Source organism: Gouania willdenowi, chromosome 4 (assembly GCF_900634775.1).
Source record: "Gouania willdenowi chromosome 4, fGouWil2.1, whole genome shotgun sequence".
Lineage (NCBI taxonomy): Eukaryota > Metazoa > Chordata > Actinopteri > Blenniiformes > Gobiesocidae > Gouania > Gouania willdenowi.
Window position 1 is genome coordinate 19,088,684 of NC_041047.1, and position 22,758 is coordinate 19,111,441.

Below are 22,758 nucleotides of genomic sequence, written 5' to 3' on the forward strand. Positions count from 1 at the left end.
AACTATAGTTTCTAGTTACATTACTGTTCAAAAATGGCTGCGGTTGGCTTTCTAGTTTTGAAAAAACACAAGAAACTCCACCCCAGTGTAATAACTTCCTTAAACTAATGGTTAAGTTAGAAGGGTTTGTAACTAGAAGGTTGCTGGTTTGAATGCACAGTGGGACCTTGCGCACAGCCTACCGGACATTAAACTGTAGCTTCCCACGTGCTCCTCTGGGATGGCTCTCACCCAATTGCATATTTGTTCACGTATAAGCAAATTAAGCGTAATCCTTTTAAGGCCTTAGGGTAGAAATTTACATGTGTGCGTGTGTGTGTGCGTACCTTGATAAAGGTGGAGGTAGCTGTTCATTCAAAGACCTATCACTACTTGAGGGACTCTGTGGTGCTTCTAGCCTTTTGTTTTCTTTGTCTGACTCTCCTGAGGGCTGATAAATTGGTCTCTGTTGAGGAACACATTCAGTTACTTTAAAAACACTGATTTCACAACAAATATTCATTGGTAATTTTTCTTTAAAAAAAAAAAAAAAAAAATAGCCGTATCGTACCATGTTACTATGAGAAACAGAGCCGTGACTCCGTATGTCCTCGGTCTCATTCAGCAGTTTGGTGTAGGTCTCTCGTAGACGTTTTTGTACAGGATGCACTGGAACTTCAGACTTGGCTGCTTCTCTTTGCTTCCTGTACAGCTCCTGTAGTCTCTGGTTTCTCCGGTCTGCTTCCTCCCTCATTGCCTTCTTCTCTTGCACCTGACGCCTCTTCCTTTCGTCTTGCTGACGAGCGATGTACTGACGAACTGTATCTGCATCGTAGTGGCGTTTTTTGTTGCTGCTTTCGATTGCGGTGGTCATTTCGGACTGATTCGCCATTGGACTAGCGCTTCTGCAAACTCTGGAGGAGTTAGTAGCCGCCACAGCAGTTGCCCAGGTGGAGACGGGTGTCCTCGTCTGTGACACTGATCCCCCTCTCCCTCTCCTACCGACACTGGCATCCCGAGACCTCGTCCTGGACCTCTCCTGCTTCTCTGCTGCTTTGCAATCCAACTGCAGATCATCCAGTATTCCTTGGATATCTGCTGAGAGGAGCTTTGTGGTTGGACTTTCTGAAGTTGTGTCCTGGGCTGTCGATGACGGAACAGTTTTAACAAAGGAATTGATTTTTGTTTTCCCCTGAAATGCAGCACGAGTCCTCTCTTTGCTCGTTGGACGAGACTGATTCTTCGATTCGGAACGCGAGCCTGGAAAAAATATCGCAACATTTTCTTAAGGTAGAAAAAAAAACATGCACATATTTATATTAAAGTATTTTAACCTTAAAATCCTAAACTGCTTTTAAATAATTTATGGTCGGTAGCAGGGAATAAACATCACAAGGATAAGGAATCAGACAATGGGAAGGATACTACAGCTTTCTAATCATGGTTGGATTGAGGATTCCTGTGTAGTAATCCAGACGGTTTTTAGGACATGTCTATGTTGAGCATTACAGCATCTCTTTGCCTCCCTCTGCCATTTCCAGTGGAGCACGCTGCATGTACTGGGGCAGCTCTGGAAACCAGGCCATGTCTTATTGTGCATTCAAGCAGAAAAGCCAGTCAATCTCTATTTCTTCTGGTCACTTGTACCCAGCACAGACCACACCAGTAAAGAGAGAAGGTGGTTTTTAACATGGTCACACATTCTAATGATGTGCAAAACACTGCAGGATTTCTAACTACCGGGGTAGTTCTGGTCCTCTTGGAACTCAGTCAAGCCTTCGATACAGTTGATCATAATTTATTGCTGCAGAGAATAGAATGTGTTTTTGGGATTAAATAAACAGATTTCTTCCTGTTAAAAGGGAGTTTTTTTTCTCCCCACTGTCACTGATGCTTGTTTATGTGGATTTGTTGGTTTTTTTCTTAACAATTTTATATTTTGTGGTGAGCACTACAAGATAACTTATTGTTGTAATTACCAATGTGTGAATAAGGTTGAATTGAACTCAAATAAATAGATTGCATGAACAGCTGTAGCAGGGTGGGAGATCATCCCACCTGTTCGACTTGGTCTCTCTGTTGGGGTGGGACCCTCCTCCTCTTTGGACAGCTTTGGACCTGGACCAAGGACCATATGGACCAACTTCTGCCCATCTCGCCATGAGGCAGGGGTAATTACTGTGGGAAAAGACAACAAAACACTGTAAGTTTATGTCCACAGAGAACTTCATACATACCATATCTACGGGAAAATTAAATTAACGGAACTTGACTGCATTTCTTTTTACGATGCAGGCAATCAATAATAGATTGTAATTAATGTATGGTACATTTTATGGGGAATGAATGAACGACCAAACAGTTTGAACAGGAAACCAGAATTACTAAAACCTCAATTAAATCTTCTCTTTACTTGACTCTCTTCAATTCATTCCATCTGACGACTCGACACAACCACCATAACCCCTTATTTGACATTATTTCTAATGAGTACTCTCCTGCAGATCAGTTCAAGTTAAGCAACAGCTGTTTGTGCTGAGGGAAGGAACCAACTGAACCTTGGCAGGGATTTTAAAGGCCTATTTTTAGCACCGTGGCAACATGAAATAGACACCAGCAAGAGTTGACAAGACAGAAATTGGAAGACACACAAGCTGTCAGCGTACGTGGTGTAACTACGAGCTGAAAGCTTTGACAATATCAGCAGAATAAGTGTCCTTGACATGCTACGAATAAAGATGAATGAAACTTCCAGAGGGACTGGATCTAACGGATAAAGAAAAGGAGAAATCAAAAGAAATCAAAGTCAAATAATCAAGGCTTGTTATCGAATTGTCAATTTCCTGTAGTTAAAATCAAATAGTGATGACAATGTAATGCAATGATGCATTATTCACAGGACACACAATCCTTCATTGTAAAGAAATACTTGCTCTTATTTAACAGGAATCAATCTAGTCAATAATATACAACTACTTGTACACAGATCTGTTTACTTAAACAATACAATCCATATTTTAATGTGTCACCTATTTAGAAAAGCAAACTGTCCTATTTGTAGCATTTCACATGACATATTGACAATTCACGGTAAAAGGTAAACAAAATCTTGTGTTTTTTCATGATGGAAATATGAACCATTGCATAATTTGTTTCCTCTTCATTGAGATATTTTGTTCCTTTTATCTTTCAAAAAAGGGGAATAAAACTAAATGATTAGTTACATGTTTTCACACTCTACTGTATTGGTACAAGGTTTACACCAACAGTAGTGTTATGAAAGGTGGTCCAGCTATAATGAGAATTTAGCAGCTTTTCCGTGTGGCTGTTAACAATCTGCTCTGCTCGCCACAAAACCCCCTGTCTCACATACTGGGCATTTTCAAAGGGATTGAGGTCTTAACACTGCATCAACAGGAATATATCTGGCCTCTAATGAAATACAAACAAGCGTATTCTAGAACTTTAACTAGAGAGCACACAGAGGACTCAAGGTAGACAAGTGGGATAGTTAAATGGATGCAATATTAACAAAAATGGTTAATTTCAGGATTATGATATTTATTTTTAGTCTTGCAAATAAAGGTTAGATCATCTGATGAACTTACATTGACAAAGCCTTTTTATGAGACTGTCACATTATGATTGTACACACAAGTCCCGAAAGGATTGCAGACAAATTAGTACTAAATACACTAACTCCAATCTGTGTGTTTGCAGCAATTGAAGTATAAAATCATACTAAAACAAATGACGTGAATGGAATTTAAAGCAGGGAGATGAATACAACTAGAGGAGCCAGAAGTTTGCCCCTCACCTGATGTTTAATTATTTCATTTTGCAATGAGGACATCGACCCGAGATCAAACCCAGCGAGACTCCACATGTCAACGTCAAACTATCACTAATTAGAACTTGCTCAAAGGGAGGTTGGATCCTTACAGATTAAAAAAAACTACCTTGTTTTGCAGAATGATCGGAGGAATTGACTGCTTTGTGGACTTTTCGGACGGGTTTGGCAGACACTCTCTCTTTTGCTCCGTCTGCCCTCGGATCTCTCTGATGCCTGATTCTGGTGCTCTCTGAGGACATGTGCAGTGGTTAGAACATAATATATATAGAAGAAATTTTTAAAATGAAAGAAACAAAAAATAAAAAATAAACAGTATATATTTTCTGAGACTATAATCCTACAGTTAATCAGCAATGATGTTGAATTAATGCTGTTTATGTGTGTTTTCTGTATTTACCAGCCAGCTGTTGAGACAGTTCTCTGTATATTTGTCTGTTGAGTTTATGAAACTCCTCTCGTTTCCAAACTTTCCCATCGGGAGTCCTTATATTTGTCTCGGTGCTGTTAAAACCTGAGAATCAAAGGATAAAAGTGAAAGCTGTACACTTTTAAACAGAGAAAGTAAAGGTAAGGGGAAAAATGGGTTTAATGTACCTTTGTATATAGGTGCAGGCGGCGCAGCTGCTACTTTGCGTACTTTGGCTGGAGGTCTTTCATTGGTAGCAAAACCGTTACTCTCCGTCGACGCTTTTATTGGCCGATCCAAAAATCCCAGCAGCTTTTCTTTCTCAGCAGCTTCCTCTAAATGTTGTCTTTGCTTTCGAATGCACTCTTTCAGCTTCTCCAACTTGTTATCAGGCTGATGTCGCCTGAGGTTCTCCAATCGCTGAGAAGCCGAGCCAGGGCTGGTGGAGGGAGTGCTGTCCCCTCGCTGCACAGTACTTGGGCTGCCAGTTATACAGGAGTTGAACGCCGGACCCTCTGAGCTGAATTGTGCTTTAGGAGTGTTCTCTTCAGGTCTTACAGAATCTACAGCGTGTTGGTCATTAAGGTAGTGAACGTTGGTGCTCTCTAGCGCAGAGGAGTGTGTGCTGTCCAAATCCATGTCTGTCTGCCTGTCCCTGGTGTCTCTCGTGTAAACCAACTCGCTAAAAGGGGAGTTTTGGGTAGGTAAAGATGATGAGTATGAAGACTTTGGCACAGATGGCAGACTGTAGGCCTCAAGCTGAGAGGAGGGATGTGGTGAAGGGGAGGCCTCTCTGCAAAGAAACCAGATTAGATGGGATCAAGCAGAGGATCAAGATTTGCTCTTAATCAGAATCCGAATCAGAAATGTTTTTAATGGCCATGTACAGTTTTAAGGACAGTACAAGGAATTTGTCTTGGTAGTTGGTGCACAAAACAAACAACAAAAAAAATTAAAAAGAACAACCCAGCAACAATAATAATAATAATGATAAATATAAAGGATGAGGGATAAATAAAGGATAGATAGAGAATAAAGGATAAATATAAATATAAATATATATATACATATATATACGTGCAGCAGATAATGTCAATATAAAGATCAGCGTGTTTACTGTACAATAAACAGACAAGTAGTAAAAACTTTTAAAGGGTGAAAAACCACTAGCACAAAATGCTCAATGTGGGCAACCATTAATCCCAGAGGATTTTAATCAATAAGAACTCAAACTCCTGCTCTGTGGCAATGCAAACCTTGCATCACTGATGGTGAGAAAAGCAGAAGAAAAATGCTAAATAATTCCTTATTAAGTATTTAGCCTTGACCTGAATATGATGAACATTTACACAATAATCCATATATGTAAATTACATCTGAATAAGTACTATACATCTGTGTTTAAAGATGTTAAAAAGTATCCAGTATTTCTTTTTACAATACATTGTGCACATGGTGGCCAAGGAGGATTCAAGTGAACATTTGAATGGATTATCCCATTACCTGTACGTTGCCAGCGGCTCCCTGAACTCCACGTTGTTGTTCTTTCGGACATTGCTGTCCTGGGTGGTGTTACTCAAAGGGCTTCTCGAGTTGCCATTCTCTGGACTCTGCTGGCTTCTACTCCTGGGATTTGAAACCTTTCGGAGGTCAGCAGCTTGCCTTCCATCTACAATCGAGAATTGAGAAAAAAGTGTGTCATCGAATTAAATATGACGAGACTGCGTTTTGAGAGTTTTTACTGATATATTATGTATTAGGGATGTCCCAAAACAACTTCTTTACTTCCGATACGATACCGATATTGCAGCCTTGCCTATTGTCCGATACCGATATCGATCCGATGCATCATTAGCACAAATCATACATACTTTTATTACTTATTTTGTAGTGTGAAATGTTAGAAAAGGCTTGATAATTAAAAAAATAGGCCGATTTTTTATAAACCAATGATTACATATAATTAACCTTTTAGAATAAGAATATTCTATGATTTCATAAAAGAAATTAAAAAACTAAATAGAAGATAATGAAAAAAAAAAAATATATATATATATATATTATTTCAGAGATTTTAGATGCAGTCCGATAAAATCCCATATTCATTTTCTGGCTGATATCGGACCAATAACCGATATCAATATGAGATCGGGACACCCCTATTATGTATTAAAACATACTGTACCTCTACCATGAACTGTCTTTGATGACTTCTTCTTCAAGGGGTCAATGACAGTATCCAGGCAAACTCCTGTTCCCGAAGTCACAGCAATATGATTTTCTATGTGACGGAGCTAAAAGGAAGTATTTTTGTCCCATTATTTACAATACATATTTGCATTTTGTTGCTTTTAACAATCTTCCTGAAATGCAATAGAACAAAAATACCTCTGTTGTACTTACAGCTGCTTTGGATTGTGAAAAACTTTTCCATGCAGAGGTCAAGTCTGACAAAGAACAGGAATAGAAATCTACAAGTTAGATTCACGACTACCAAAAAACGTACCGCACACATTGGGACTGAATGTTTTGGAGAAACAATGCGAGTCATAGGGGTGTTGGAAAAAATCGATTCAGCGATATATCGCAGTAGTATTTCTCGGATCGATTCAAAATGCATCCATATCGACTTTTTTTTTCTCAAACCTTTATTTAACCAGGAAAGTCTTTTCCACTGCAGGAGACATTGTAACTGCACAAAGAAATGCTCTGAAAGCTGGGCATGTTGACCAGCTTGTGTTTTTTCAATAAAAATCTAAAAAGAAAGTACTAACTTCTTATACTTTAATATTGGGATATATCGTATCGTGACCCATGAATATGGATATGAATCGTATCGCCAGATGCCATTCATATCCAGATACACACCCCTTGTGAGTCATATAGTGGATGTTGTCTTTTTACATACCTGAACCAGTGTTGAGATCAGTCAGCTGTTGAGCAGAGCTTTTATGAGGCGACTCAGTCCTCCTGCTGCTCCTCATTTCTCCGACTCACCTAAAAGTCAGAATAAGTCAAAAGGAAACATTGACATTTGTGACATCCACCTGAATGAAACTCAAAAAACACAGTACAGGAAACAAAAGAGGAGAGACACTTGATAAATTAGTGTAATGGGGTTGCACATAAAGCCAAATACAAGTTTGACCTATTATGTATACATATAAAAAAGGTATTTCAAATTTAATTCATAAAAACTGAAATTTAGAAGAAGTATTATTTGCAAGCAGGAGATTCTTGGCTATGGCTGTAGAAGAGCTAAATTGATCTTAGGCAAAACAATGAACTGCATGTTGATATCAATGACGGCCTTGCATGGCGGCTCTGATTCCATCTGTGTAAGTAAACAGGAAATACTTTCAGCTAAAAAATGACAAGGTTTTATGCAAACTGTGCAACACAAAACTTTCATACTATAATTGAACTGGGTCAAAAAAGAACCTCATTGAACCGCACCTGGACGACGTTCGCCTGCAGGCTTCACCTGATGTTACGCAATAGCGGCACATCGATTCAAGTGGTCATTGGTTTGGTTTCAGTGTGATTTGCTGACTTTGATTCATCACTGAGGAGATTATTTTGTGCTTAATAGACTGGACTAGTCGACAAGGAAAATAGCCGGTTAGCAAAATAAATATTATCGAAAGTAATAATAAAGCAATTAGGACTAAGGTTTACATGATTTCTTTGTATGTAATGTATTATATAACTGTTACAGTGGAACAATACCAGCATGCCATTTAAAACTGGCCTGACAACAAAACATTCCTCGGAGGTAAAAAACGTGTTTACTTTACACACTGCCATTCACGCAACCGGTCCTTCCTTAAAATAGCATTTACCAGCAAAAAAAAAAGATCTTTGACCATGAAATTCATTACTTCAAATTTATAGCTCTAACTTGTTAAGTTTTCAACAAATACAAAAGCAAGCCCTCAATAAGAAGCTTCTGGGGAGTTATTTGTGCTAATATTTACCAGTCTGAGTCATAAGGACTCACTCACAAGTCATTCCTTTTACCGAGAACCAACACGTGACCAACCCCTCAGGGCTGAGCGAGCAAAGAGGAAGAAAACTGAATCCACTTTCTATTTAACAGAACACACTCCTGACACTGATGACTGAGCTTGCAATATATATTTCACTGAATCTCACAACAGACAGTACTATGAGGAGACTAAACCACTAATAAAAGTCTATTCTATTCTAAGTAGTTACAAATATATCAAATTCATTAATAGTCAAACTGTTATTTGAGGGATAAAAACTCTCGGCTAATTAAAGCTAAAACATTAAAAACTGGTACTTGAGAATCAGTGAAAAAGTAAATAAAATAAGAAGAAAGGAACATGTATTGGAGTTATGTGAATTGTCCTATATCAACAAATGTTTTAAGTCTACAAAAACAAGACTTTAAAGCAATGTGGTGCAAATTCACACAATTTGATCTAGATTGGAGATTTCCAATTAACATTCTTTTTATTCTATTTTTTAAAAAGCATGTTAAGGTAGAGACATACAAAACTATGGCCCTCTAAATTTAGCTGGGCTCTTCAAAGACATATCAGGATACAAAGTGTCATTGTCATGTGAGTGAGTGGACCACATAAACATAATCCTGGTTGAGTTCTAGTGTATGAAAGCATGTACGCCCCTGGTAATATTAAATACAGCAATTACTGGTAATTCCTTCTTTCCTCGCTATATAATTTAAATAATAGAAATTACATTTACAAGGTAGCTGCAATGCAATATATGTAATGTATCACAGATTAGATCATTTATGACAGGTCAAGTAAAGGAAAGTTATTTAACCATTTTAAACCTCTTGCCATCACACCGACAGTCTCTTTTTGAGCAAAATATTAACCTTCAAATCAGTTCCATCTCATAGGGCTGAACGATTTGGAAATTGATAATCTAATTGCGATTTTTCCCCCCTCAATATTACGATTGCAATTTAATATGCAATCTTTTTTTCAAGGGCCTCTTGTCATGTATTTTCCAATTAACACAAGCAATAAATCAATCTGTTTCATAATAAACTATTTCAGACTTATTTAAACTTTAAATAAATATAAAATATACATTTTAAAGCACAGATTACAACAATAAAGCAAACAAATCTGTGGCTTTACCTCTTCAACATATCATGTTCATTTCATGAAACATCATGTAAACATGTGGACTGCACTTCTTAAACACTCTATGAACTTAACAGGACAGTACAAGACAGGACAAGTAAAAAATTTTTTTTTTAAATTGCAGCCTTTGCGATTAAAAAATTGTGTTTTCTGATATCGCGAATGCAATTAATCGTTCAGACTTACACTCAACAGTGTTTTATTACACACCAAGAGAGAAAAATAGATGGCAAATAAAAATCAAAGTGTCCCAGCGTCTAAAACGTTACCATAGCAAACTGCAGCAGGTGGAAATGACAGGTGTTGAAACACAGACTCACAATAGTAGAAGATAAAGGTTTTTCTCACAAATATTAGGGAGATTAAATTTTAGATTACATCTATACAATGTTATTTCTATTCATTTGATCCAAAATTTATTGACAAAAAAACAAGGTTTAACTTGAGGTTTTTTATACTTGATTTGGGTTGGTATTTGAAGTTATGCATTTCTTCATTAATGCACTAATAGCGGAGAAGATTTGTGAAACGTTTCTTGTTTCATGAAAGGAGACAAAAAACAAAAAAAAAAGGAAAAAAGAAGAAAAGAAAAAAAAAGAAATACATTTAATGGCGGACCTTTTTTAATCAAATAATGATAGTAATATAAAAATCTAAAAAAAATTTGTTTTGTTAGTACTGTTAAAAAAAGTTGATTGAAAGGTCTTTGGCTACAAACCCAAGAAATAAAACCAATTTTAATTCAGTGACAATAAATTAATGGCAGGGTTCATTGCAAACTAACCTTAAATTATTTAACGCAAGATTCATTTATGTTTTATTTTTTGTAAAGTATGTAAAGTTAAGGTCTGACGAAGACTGGCAGTTGTCAGTAGAAACATATCAGGAGATCAAAATTGTTTCCTAAGTAACAGTTGTCTGAATAAATGAAACGTTAACATAATGAAAGTATTTGTACTAGATATGCTAATTTTATACAATAACGATCTGAATAAAACAGAAAACTGTCCGACTTAGTCAATGCTAATTTACCACATTTCCAATGTATTTAGTTTCGGTCGTAGCCACGCCAGAGAGAAAAAACATCAAAAATGTTCAAACAGCAATGTAAAATAACTAAGAATATAATTTTACCGAAACGATCCAACGTATTCCGATGTCCTCATTCACACCGATGTCTTCATATTCAGAATGTAACAACTTCTGAGGACTTTTTCCAATCCCTTCAGCTGTTTGCTAATGTTAGCGGTAGAATGCTAACGTTAGCAATTCGATGTTAGCGAACAGTTGATCTTACTACAATAGCAACTTTGTTGTAGCTATAAGCGCCCAAGGTGCCGGCGCTTCTTTGAGTGAGCGCATCCTCAGATTAATGTTGATTTTCCTGGGGGATAAACAGTCTTCACCCGCTCCGGAAAATGAAAAGCCCTTTCCCGGGTTGCTATGTTGATGTTTCCCAACAGTGGTAGAAGAGTAACCAGGACGGGTTTGACGGTGATAACGAGATATCGCGAGAATTGGATGACGTCAATATCTGGAGTCTCTCTCTATCTGAAGTCCACTGAAAGAAAACTATATATCCCACTCTAAATAATAATAATAATAATAATAATAATAATAATAATAATAATAATAATAATAATAATAATAATAATAATTCCTCAATTTATATAGCGCTTTATTATAGACACTCAAAATCGCTTTACAGAATTAAGGGATTATTCTTTCACTCCACACTTAGTGGTGGTAAGCTACTATTGTAGCCAGAGCTTCCCCTGAGGCTGCCGTGTGTACCATCGGCCCATCTGACCACCACCAACACTCACTCACACTACATTCATACTAGGCAATGTGGGTGAAGTGCCTTGCCCAAGGACACAATGACAGATACCACTGGAGTGACTGCCACCCCATAGATTTTGTTAAGGAAGTTTTACATCCTTTTATGTACATTTCAAAAATCACCTCCATTATTCAAGTTATTCCTGATTGAGGTTGATTATTATTTTTAAATCTCTTTAGTTAATCACAAATAAGAAATGTACATTAATGATCAATATCCATGCAGAGGCATTCAACAAATAAGCTGTCACAATTATTAGTTATATTTCTCATTTGACACAAAATATCACGATGAGGTCTGACACACAACTTTATTTTTCCCTTCGTTATTTAAAAAAAAATTATTTTCACGTTTGTACTCTGCAAACTTTAACTTTAAACTTTAGTTCAGGGGTGTCAAACTCATTTTAGTTCAAAGGCCAAATACTGACCAGTTTGATTACAAGTGGGCAGCAGCTTTTAGTTGAAAATTAACAATTTTAACATTAATGTGCCTAGGTTTGCACTTCCAGTTATAAATTAGACATAAAGTGTGGAATACATCAACAATATTTAAGCAATAAGTGACAGATACTTAAATGTCATTTGATTGATTTATTATTTTACCAAATTTTATTTAATTTGGGGAGATTTCGGAGAATAATTTGAGGAAAATTGAAGAATTTTGGAAATAATTTTCAACAATTTACAAGTTAGTTATTTGGTCATGTACACAAATGATTCATGTTTTTTCTGTTATTTTCACTTTCTCCTGCGGGCTTTGAAGGACCGGATTTGGCCCCTGGGCCTTCAGTTTGACACATATGACATAGACAGTATTCACTGACGTCACATCCTGGGGCACCAGCGCCATGTTTAGGAGAACGCAATTTTGACATTTTAACACATTTCTACTCAAACAAGTATGTAAATTGTGGTTTAATTTCTTTTAAATTATGCCTAACGCAGTGTAATGTAATCTTACTTGTCTGATTTCTGGGTTTTGGGGCTAGAGGGCTCGAGCCATAAGATTTAACACTACTTGAAGTTAGATATCGATACTGTTTGTAGCATATCACCTGTCATTTCAACCTGTCATTTTACATGCGAATGCTGCCCTCGTGTGGCTGAAGCACGTATAGCGTCACTATAAAGCACATTAATATTAGAAGTTTTTGTATAATTTAGGCCTCTCTTAATCAGTTAGTTTGTGAAACAGTAAAATTACTTTAGACACACCAAATGACACTTCTTTGTCATCAATGACAGTTGGTCAAATGGAGAATTCATCACTTTCTATGGCAACAAATGGAGTACACACACATGAACAGGCCATTTGGTTTGTTCACTGCTCAACGTTAACAGGTGAGTCATACATACATACATACATACATACATACATACATACATACATACATACAGTACAAGCAACAGATTCAGGTTTCCAGGAGGTGGCTGCAGAGAGAAACAACCTGTAACATTTATTACCATTGTACAGCTTGTTATTGAGTCTAAAGTAAAATAGAAAAAAAGACATGGTCACATGCACACTGATTGTTGGCATCCTATGTAGTTTAAATGAAAGATGGCAACTGCTTAAATCCCCCTTGATAAATAACCTGCCTCAACCCCCTCCCCTCTCCTTTACCCCTTCCATCCCTCCCTTCTTCTCTCTTTCAAGACTCACACGGCGACAGTACAGCACACACAGTCTTACGTGCTGCCACATTTTCATTATCGGTTAAGAGGTGGACGAGATGGAGAGGAGTTCTTTCTCTTTAGGTGAGGAATCGTGCCTGAATGTTGTCAGACTAATGAAAGCTGTTTTGTGTCTTTGTTGTGCATGTTTGATGACTGGGATTTTAGTAGCACCCAGAAGGGTAGTGACAGAAAGATAAAGAGTGATCTTTGATGAACAAGTGCATGTACACAAAGCCCTGTGCATTGACCCTTGCTTGTAATCCAACTATAATAAACTTAATATGTATTATTCTTATTATAATAACATGTTTATTCTGGGGTCCATGAGTGTAAGAGGTGGCTTTAGTCTTAACTTGGGTTAAATCTGACAAGTCTCTCAAGAAGAGGGTCTTCTAACTTACATGATGAGGGAACCCCTGGACTTAATGGACACTAATCCTACAACATGAAATTGATCACTTTCTGCCTTGGTGGCATGTCAGATAATGAAAAAAGAAAAAACTCCACAGAGGAAAATGAAACCTTTTCAGTTCAGTCTCAGAAGCTGGAATAGAAAACACTTCTCTTTACCAAGAGGAAGAAGAAATTAATTTACAATGGTAAAATCCAAACTAAATCTGCTGCCGAGAATAAAGAGCAAAAGCGAGTTCACCCAACCCTCAACCACTGATATGACTTTGGGCACTAAAATGGAGAATTTCTTTGCTCTAATCTTTGAAAAAATTGGTAATTATGCTTAGAAGTTAGAACATTTCTGTGACATCTCTTAAAATGTAACCATTAAAATCCATTTTACCTGAGTAATTTACCAGGAGTATAAGGGTTTCCCTGGGTTCTCTAGATCACTCCTGAATTACCTTACTTAATATGTTATGGTTTAAACTGTTCCTTAAGAAATCCACTTAGATCTCCTGACATGTTTCAACTGACAACTGCCAGTCTTCGTCAGAGGCGTCTCCTGAACGCTTTGATGTTTCTTTTGAAGTTTTTTTTTTTTTACTTCTGCTAGCAATTCCTGCAAGATTTTTTTAATCATTTTTTTTAATAGTATGTTAAGATTTCATATATTCAGACAACTTTTCCTTAGGAAATACATGATCTCCTGACACATGTTTGACTGACAACTGCCAGTCTTCGTCAGAGGCATCTGCAGATTGCTTTGATGTTTCCTTTGAAGTTTCCTTGACTTCCGTGTAGTAATTTTAGCAAGATTCATTTTGTCTTCGTCTTTGAATAATATGTTAAGGTTTTATTTATTTAGACAACTGTTCCTTAGGAAATCCATGATCTCCTGACATGTTTCAACTGACAACTGCCAGTCTTTGTCAGAGGCATCTGCTGATCGCGTGATGTTTCCTTGACTTCCGTGTAGTAATTACAACAATATTCTTTTTGTTTTCTTTTTTTAATATGTTACGGTTTAATTTATTCAGACAACTGTTCCCTATGAAATCAACTTTGATCTCCTGACACATTTTGACTGACAACTGCCAGTCTTCATCAGGGGCACCTGCTGATCCCTTTGATGTTTCCTTTGAAGTTTCCTTGACTTCTGTGTAGTAATTTTAGCAAGATTCATTTTGTCGTCGTCTTTGAATAATATGTTAAGGTTTTATTTATTCAGACAACTGTTCCTTAGGAAATCCATGATCTCCTGACATGTTTCAACTGACAACTGCCAGTCTTCGTCAGAGGCATCTGCTGATCGCGTGATGTTTCCTTGACTTCCGTGTAGTAATTCCAACAATATTCTTTTTGTTTTCTTTTTTTAATATGTTACGGTTTAATTTATTCAGACAACTGTTCCCTATGAAATCAACTTTGATCTCCTGACACATTTTGACTGACAACTGCCAGTCTTCATCAGGGGCACCTGCTGATCCCTTTGATGTTTCCTTTGAAGTTTCCTTGACTTCCGTGTAGTAATTTTAGCAAGATTCATTTTGTCTTCTTCTTTGAATAATATGCTAAGGTTTCATTTATTCAGACAACTGTTTCTTAGGAAATCTATGATCTCCTGACATGTTTTGACTGACAACTGCCAGTCTTCGTCAGAGGCATCTGCTGATTGCTTAGATGTTTCCTTGACTTCCGTGTAGTAATTCCAGCAATATTGTTTTTGTTTTCTTTTTTGAATATGTTAAGGTTTCATTTATTCAGACAACTGTTCCCTATGAAATCAACTTTGATCTCCTGACATGTTTCAACTGACAACTGCCAGTCTTCGTCAGAGGCGTCTGCTGATTGGTTTGATGTTTCCGTTGAAGTCTCCTTGACTTCAGCATAGTAATTCCAGCAAGATTCTTTTTGTCTTCTTTTCTAAATCATATGTTAAGGTTTCATTTATTCAGACAACGGTTTCTTAGGAAATCCACTTTGACCTCAGGACATTTTTCAACTGACAACTGCCAGTTTTCGTCAGAGGCAAGATTCTTTTTGTCTTCTTTTTTGAATATTATGTTAAGGTTTTGTTTATTCAGATAAGTTGTCTGAATCTTGCTGGAATTACTACGCAGAGGTCAAGGAAACTTTTAAAGGAAACATCAAAGCGATCAGCAGACGCCTCTGACGAAGACTGGCAGTTGTCAGTCGAAACATGTCAGGAGATTAAAGTGGAACCGTTGTCTGAATAAATTAAACCTTAAGATATTATACAAAAAAGAGTCTTGGTGGAATTACCTTAATATTTGTGTGTGACTGTCATTGTCTATTGAGCCAGACAAGTTCAGAACACTTTCTACCCAAAGACAGTTGATAAACAGGAGTTTAAATGTAATATTTTAGTTTTTATTCATAGAACTCTATTCTTACATAATTACTCAATTCCAGACTTAGGAACAGCTAATGTTTTCAAATGTCCTATTGCTTTCTTCCAGCTCTCATTGTAATTCCTGGTCCAAATCATCATGGTCTAACTCAGCAGTATTTTCCTTTAGTGTGTGAAGGGCTCTAATTATGACAAATAATTAACACAACTCTCCAATATGAGGGTGTAAATTGGTTTTCATGGTGTATAAATCAGTGCCCTTGCTCACCATATGCTAAGAACCTCTTTAAAAACAAATGTCTTTCACATATTGCTCACTGCTCTTCAGGGATGGGTTAAAAATGCAGAGAAGAATTTCATGTATGTACTCGTATACAAAGCAGTGTTAATTTTGTCGACTAAATGTTTTTTTCAAGTGGCAATAACTAGTCTATTAAAAAAAACATTTTGACAAAAACTCTAACAAAATCTAGTTATATTTACTTTGACTAATAAAAACAACTATAGTTTTGTCACATTGGACTAAACCCAATCAGAACTCATGTGATCATATGGTGTTACACATTGATCAGATCTGTCTGTGTGTATTCACAAATATTAATACCATCAATATATATATCAGGTTGATAAATGGTAATTGAATCTTTAAAAATCTTTTAATTGAAAGGCTACATGTCATTGTTATGCAGGTCCTATTTAGAACTAAATGTAGTTTAAATACATTTAAGAAAACATCACAGCATATACAAATAAACCATTTTTGATATTCTTAGGTGATGTGTTGAAACAAAAAACACAATTATTGTAAAAGAACAGAATCAAAGACATATGGTTGAAATTATATGTATGTTGAATAACAACATGCTTGTTTCTCCCTTCAACCTCCACTCATCTACTGGGTATGGCACAGTCCTACATAATGGTGGCATTAAAAATGGATAAACCCTGTGTGGAAATGGTAGTTCAAAATAACATATCACGAGCATACAAGGCAAATAATTACAGGATTGAAGTAGAAGCTAAATCAAGTTTTGTACATATGGAGAAAATATTGTTTAGACTATGTGTGGATAGAAACAATAGACATTTGTTACAGTAGAGTGTGGTTGAATAATCCAGAAAAATACAATAACATCCTGAAGCTGTCGTTTTATTTTGAGTGTATACTTCACAAGTTAGTTTCACCTCATTTGGATTCTTTTTAGAATAGGCCCATTAGTTGAATATGAGAATATTTAGATTAATGATCATTCTAAGTTGTGCAAATGCAAATCTTGCTTTTTCTATGTGCTGAGTGAACCGTGCCCCAGTGTGTAAGTCAGTGCAGTAATTCAATATGGAGACGTTGGCACTGCCTGCTGCTCTTTGTAAAATGCAAGACATAATATGCTTTGACTGGATTTTAGAGAGCGTTATAGGATGGATCAGCTGCATAAAAGTGGTTACTTTTAAACTGGAGGGTTTTTTGTTTTTATGGCTTCCGCAGTATTCTTAATGGGACCGGGTTTCGTTTCTTACAGCTGCACATGACGTGACCTTCTACTGATACATAGGCTACTCTTTGTATGAAGCAAACAAAGCTTTAAAATCAATATAAAATTGAATGAAAAAAAAAAAAAAAAATACCTCAGCCATGACAAATACAGTTTGTTGATGTAAATGATATTCTGATTAAAGTACTTTCACACCCATTTTTCATATACTATATATTTTAATACAATAAATCTAACGTCAGCATCATCCTTGACCATTATCTCCAGCATTATTGCGGCTACTGGTAGCTGTAATGAGGTCAGTGCTTTGAATCTCCAGGTCAGTGTCAGATGACTGAAATAGTACACCTGATTATTCTTCTGAAACCTTGTCCATTAGTGACAGGTGAAACAACACTTCCTGACGCGTTTGGCCTCTTGGCTGAGAAACATCATGACTGAGGAGGGGAAGTGTTGTGTGATCAGGCAGCTGAAGGCAGCAGGTGTGGCAAGGTTCCTCGCCTGCCCTAAGCACTCCTTCACTCCTCATTATTAACCATGTAAACACCTGGCTGTCCAACGAAAGCAGGAAAACTGTTTTGTTGGGAAGTTAAATTGGAATTGCTTTCATTCTCTTTCAGTCATGATGCCATAATAGCCTACATTTGAAGATTAGAATAAGTCACCACAGAAACAAGAAGGGGCGGCAAATCAGTGCCTGTCCAATTACCCACAGTCTCTTTGACTGTTTGAAAGCCAATAAATCAATCATGACAATCGAGCAGAGGTTCCCTGTGATTTACAGGATCACATTGATGTTAGTGTTTTATTGTATTTGGCAATTGAAAATTGTCAAATACATTGTTATCGTAGGAGTTGTTATTATTTTTCTTCCGCAACTCTTTTGTCGTGTAGCTCCACCTAGGCTATTAATGCAGCACTAATGACATATATGTAATCTCATAAGGGCAATGTCAAGGATGTGCAGTCGACTTTTTTTTGGAGCCATAATGTCAAGGTTGCGTCAAGTGTCAAAAACCAAAAATTTCCATATCGCTACAAATATTTGTCGTACAAGTTTGATGCGTACATTTATGAAAAGCTCATCTCAAGTGGAGTATTTTATGTTATTTGATTGGACCGAAGCTGTACGACCTACCAGTAAAAAGATCGGTAGGAGTCAAAGTTCATGACGTCACAAAAAAACAAAAACAAAAACAAAAAAAAAAACTTTACTTGGCCATAAATTGAGATACAGTGCTCAGACTGGTACCACTGAACAACATTTCCTTTCAATGTGTGACCTTGACCTTCGCTCAAGGTCCTATTTAAGGTCAAGGTCACTCGTCTGTTTTTTCTGCATTATTACTTATTACACAATAAGATATCTTTCACATGAACAATTATATTTGCCAATTTTCAATTGCCAAATACGTATTTGCCTTGCGAATACAGGTCTTGCCTAGTTATTATTAGAATTGGAGTAAAAGAAGAAAGTGTAACAAATTCTAAAGGGTGTGGTGACATAAAGAAGGCGTACTTCTATGCGGAAATAGCTGTTTTAGTTAGGGTCAAACCCTCACAACAGCTTTGTGCTTTTATTCAATGTGTTTAACTCCTATTTTAGGATCTTAATCTTAAGTTAAACAGATTTCTGGCACTTTAACCAGGGGCAAACTCGCACTGCACCTCAGAATGTTAATGTTATGCAGTTTTAGGTTCTTACTGTCATGATCTGGGCTCTGTGGGTGAGTTTTGAGTTTATGTTTTTGGGAGTTGGGGTTTGTTATGTTTTTTGTTTTTCTTCTTCTATAACTTATTAGTTCATTTCAATCTTTTAATTTTTAGGCTGAGGTTGCCAGTTCAAGTCACTCTCTTTAGGGTCTTTTTGCAGTTGGTGTTTTATTTCATTCCTTCAGGTTTCTGTTTTAGTATTTAGTACGTGTTGGGTTATGTGTTTTGTTCGTTTTTAGTTGTCATAGTTTTGTATTTGTCTGTTGGCAATAGTGTTCTGTCTGTGTATCTCTAATGTCTTTCGGTTGGAGTGAGAGCTTAATTAAGTAGTTCATCTCTAATAACAAATAGCTCTGCCACACTGGGAGGCACACATCTACTCTCTCTGTTCACGATTTTTATTTATCATAGCTGAGCATTGAGATGCTTCCCCTCAATATCATTCTATCTACATGTCACTACACCAGCACGGCAGATTTCACTTCACTGCACATTAGTAGCAACACATTACACAAGTGGTTCCCAACATTGTTTGGATCGTGACCCCATTTTTTTATCACTAAGTTATGGCAACCCCAAAGATATTGATCGTGTTTGTTATTCTATGTAACAAATAGTCCAGGAGGGACAAGATGCACCAGCTCAGATATTTTTACGTTTTGTCTTTTTTCTTCTTTTTTCTCTTTCTATCTTTTTTTATGCACACATTTTATTTGAACGAAATTAAAGTTTTATTATTACTATGGCAACAACACATCATCAGTAGGGTAAAACTAACCTGTTTCACCATGGTCTCATCCCAGCTCAGGTTCCCTATTAGATTGTGTTTTTAAGATTGTGTTGTGTTTTAATTTGGAAAAAATTGTAAAATAAAAATAAAAACATTAATAAGTAATTATTTTAACACATTCCAGGTGCCATACCGTTTAAATTTATTTTGGTTATGACCCCAAGGTAGCCCTTTTATTGCCCTCTTTTTTTTTTTACAGCTTTCCCCCTAATAATTAATTCATTTCTTGCAAGAAAGAAAAAAACATGTAGTGTCAATGTATAACGACAAATGAAGACATGGTAAAATAAATACAAATTAAAAAAAAAAAACGAATTCCTCTCTTACCTAATTTTTCCACCCAGATGTTTTTCATCACCTAATTACCTTTCCCAGTACTTCAGTGTCAGGCCTCTGAGTGAGTGATGCTTCTTTGTCTTCTTTGTCTTCATGGCCTTTGTCTATCTGTGCAGTCTCTTGCGTCCTTATGAATTTGTCATTTGCTTTTGGTTTTGACTTTTTTTTGGGCCCTGCTTTCGTTTTTGTTTTTTTTTTCTTAGTGAATAGATTTTATGTTTGAATTCAAACAAAATGTGACCTGCTCATCAACTAACTCTGCACATTAGTGACACTTACCAAGATGGGCTGTGGGCAAGTTTGCTAGGTTGAAGATGTATCGTGTTTGTTGATTGGCCATGTTTGATAATGTCATAATATGGCCATGGTATGGTATTTGCCAGACTTGGGGTAAATTACATTTTTAATTACAATTACGTCTTTTATTATCCATGTTCTATTACAAGTCAAGTAGGGGTGTCCCGAACCGATATCGGTTCGGGACAGCCTGAAAACGAATATCGGATTCAAATTTCCGGATTTTCCGATTTTGCATTTATTTCTTTTTTTTTATTCAATTGTAGAATACTGTAGATATTATGTTGAAGGTTAAAATGTATGTAACCACTTGGTTAATAATAAATGGGTCCGTTTTTGTCATACCTACTGTTGCTGACTATAGTTCTCTGTTTGAGTAACATCACTTGATCAAACCTTTTCTAACATTCCACACTACAAACTAAGTAATTCTTTTTTTTTAATAAAAAAAAAAAAAAAAAGTATGTATGATTCATGCTGATATTGAATCAATATTGGTATTGGCCGATACGCAAGGCTACAATATCGGTACCATATCGGAAATGAAAAAGTTGTATCGGGTCATCTCTAAACTCAATTATGATTATGTGACCCGCATTTTTTCCAATTACAATTAAAGAAAGTCAATTACAATTATGTTCTCAGTTACTAAAGTTCAATTAATGAGCCTTTCTTAAATAACCTTCATAAAACGTAACCTGCTTCTTGTGTTAGCGTGTATATATATATGTTTATTTGATAGGGACAGAACAAGAAGCATTGTTACAAGTAACCGATGCCATATTCATAGGCCATATAGCTAACAGCTAATTCGCAGACCTGGTCCCTAAGTCGGTCTAACCCAAGTTGTGTTAAGTCGGTTTTGTCCCATGTCTTAAACCAGCTGTAAAATACTCAAACATTTTTTTTATCTATCATCTGATTTGTTTTCCATCTCTTGGTTACCATGTTGGGTTTCCTTATCCACGAAAATATTGTTATATTTTAATATTTTTGGTGTGGGCGTCTGAGCCTGTTTTGTGTCTGCATACCCTTCGATTTAAATTTTTGAAAATATGATAAAATCACGTTTTCCAACTACCCGTCAGTTCTCTTGAGGATCATTTTTGAATGATTGTGACATGATTTCCCAGTTTTGCGTTTTATTAAATTGTAATTGACAGCTTTTATAGAATTTCCATGCCAATTACAATTATAAAGTCAATTATCTGAATTCAATTACAAATAAATTTATCATTACAACAGCAACAGAATTCTTCAATCACAACTACAATTATACAGTAATTGTGTCATAATTATAATTCATTATTTATTAAACAATTAACTCCAACCCTGGTATTTGCACTATTTTGATGCAAATTGATGTACAATTGCATAGAATGGCTAAATCAGTTTTAGAAAAAAAATTCTAACAAGCCGCAGCCATATAGCACTGGCTGTGTGGTCATGATAATTGTGGAAAGCAACCAGTGGCAATACAAAGGAAAGTAGCTGAGTCTTGATGTTTGACAGTGTGGGTGTTGAGCTTTGTAGCAGAGTCCTGGTGGGCATGTGGTACAAAATAATGCTCCTAATGATGGCCACGTATGAGATAATACACAACTTGAATGTTTTCGTGATTTCAACCTTATCCCTTGTCAAATGAGGACGTGTAGGTTTTGCCTATGAATTGATGCAAACATGTTAAAAACATACATTAATGTGAAAACAAAAAGTTCCTTTTCACTGCTGCATGCACACCACAAAAAGGCATTTGACTGTATGCGTTTGTAACTTTGGACACCTGCGTCTTTGTGGAGCAAAGCCTGCTTCATTGCTGGTGCACAAAACAAACACGAGAAGAAACACCTTTACAGTTTGTTTAATGTTGATTTAAGCGTACAGTAACATTTGACAAAAGGAAAACACATTTACCACACAAAAGGGATGTTTGAAGTAGATATCGGTTTTGTTTGATCTCAGCGGTCCATCTCACGAGCAGATGGTAGACGCTCATAAATGAGTCCCCTAAGTGCATCAGCACCAAATACACCATGTGGCAAATATATTAGAGTGTGACCCAACACTGTATGGATAGGTAAACACATTCTAAATGGCTTTTACGTCAGCGTGAAATTGAAACAGCAGCCACCTGGACAACCTGTTTGCTGATAAGAGCTGAAGTGATTTAAAGATCTGCCTTTAGCGAAGTGAGGTTGATATACAAGCATTTCAGACATCACCGCGTACATGTTAGACCTGCTTTTTCAATAGACTCTTTTATCCCTGTGCAGCAGTATTGAGTTTTTCTGCTTTTTCAGTTGTTCTGCTCACAGAGACTTGTTTTTGTGTGACCAGCATCCTTGTTGAAATATAAATGCTCAGTTACAGCCGTCTAAATCCATTCATCTGCAGCGTGTACACAAGTTCAGAGTTTGGCATTCTGTTTGAAACCGTAATTTAGTAAATCAAGGCTTCT

General features: G+C 36.5%; 2 protein-coding genes across 9 annotated transcripts in view; one reads left to right on the forward strand and one right to left on the reverse strand.

Annotated features, from left to right (window-relative positions):
• The window catches only part of cep350 (centrosomal protein 350), a 34,934-nt gene extending 24,084 nt beyond the window's left edge, over positions 1 to 10,850 (reverse strand). For all 3 annotated transcript variants that reach the window (XM_028443913.1, XM_028443914.1, XM_028443912.1), the window contains exons 1-11: positions 10,517 to 10,850; positions 7,147 to 7,235; positions 6,642 to 6,685; positions 6,424 to 6,532; positions 5,742 to 5,907; positions 4,427 to 5,031; positions 4,230 to 4,343; positions 3,939 to 4,061; positions 2,038 to 2,157; positions 551 to 1,239; positions 327 to 445 (exon numbers count right to left, since the gene is read on the reverse strand). In XM_028443913.1, coding sequence (XP_028299714.1) covers positions 327 to 445; positions 551 to 1,239; positions 2,038 to 2,157; positions 3,939 to 4,061; positions 4,230 to 4,343; positions 4,427 to 5,031; positions 5,742 to 5,907; positions 6,424 to 6,532; positions 6,642 to 6,685; positions 7,147 to 7,222 — 2,165 coding nt within the window. In that variant the 5' untranslated portion in view covers positions 7,223 to 7,235; positions 10,517 to 10,850. The remainder of the gene's footprint in view (positions 1 to 326; positions 446 to 550; positions 1,240 to 2,037; positions 2,158 to 3,938; positions 4,062 to 4,229; positions 4,344 to 4,426; positions 5,032 to 5,741; positions 5,908 to 6,423; positions 6,533 to 6,641; positions 6,686 to 7,146; positions 7,236 to 10,516) is intronic.
• A 1,201-nt stretch (positions 10,851 to 12,051) lies between these two features.
• Positions 12,052 to 22,758, forward strand: part of cacna1ea (calcium channel, voltage-dependent, R type, alpha 1E subunit a) — a 108,478-nt gene continuing 97,771 nt past the window's right edge. For all 6 annotated transcript variants that reach the window (XM_028445243.1, XM_028445247.1, XM_028445244.1 and 3 more), the window contains exons 1-3: positions 12,052 to 12,126; positions 12,473 to 12,568; positions 12,885 to 12,985. The gene's annotated coding sequence lies outside the window, so the exon portion shown is untranslated. The remainder of the gene's footprint in view (positions 12,127 to 12,472; positions 12,569 to 12,884; positions 12,986 to 22,758) is intronic.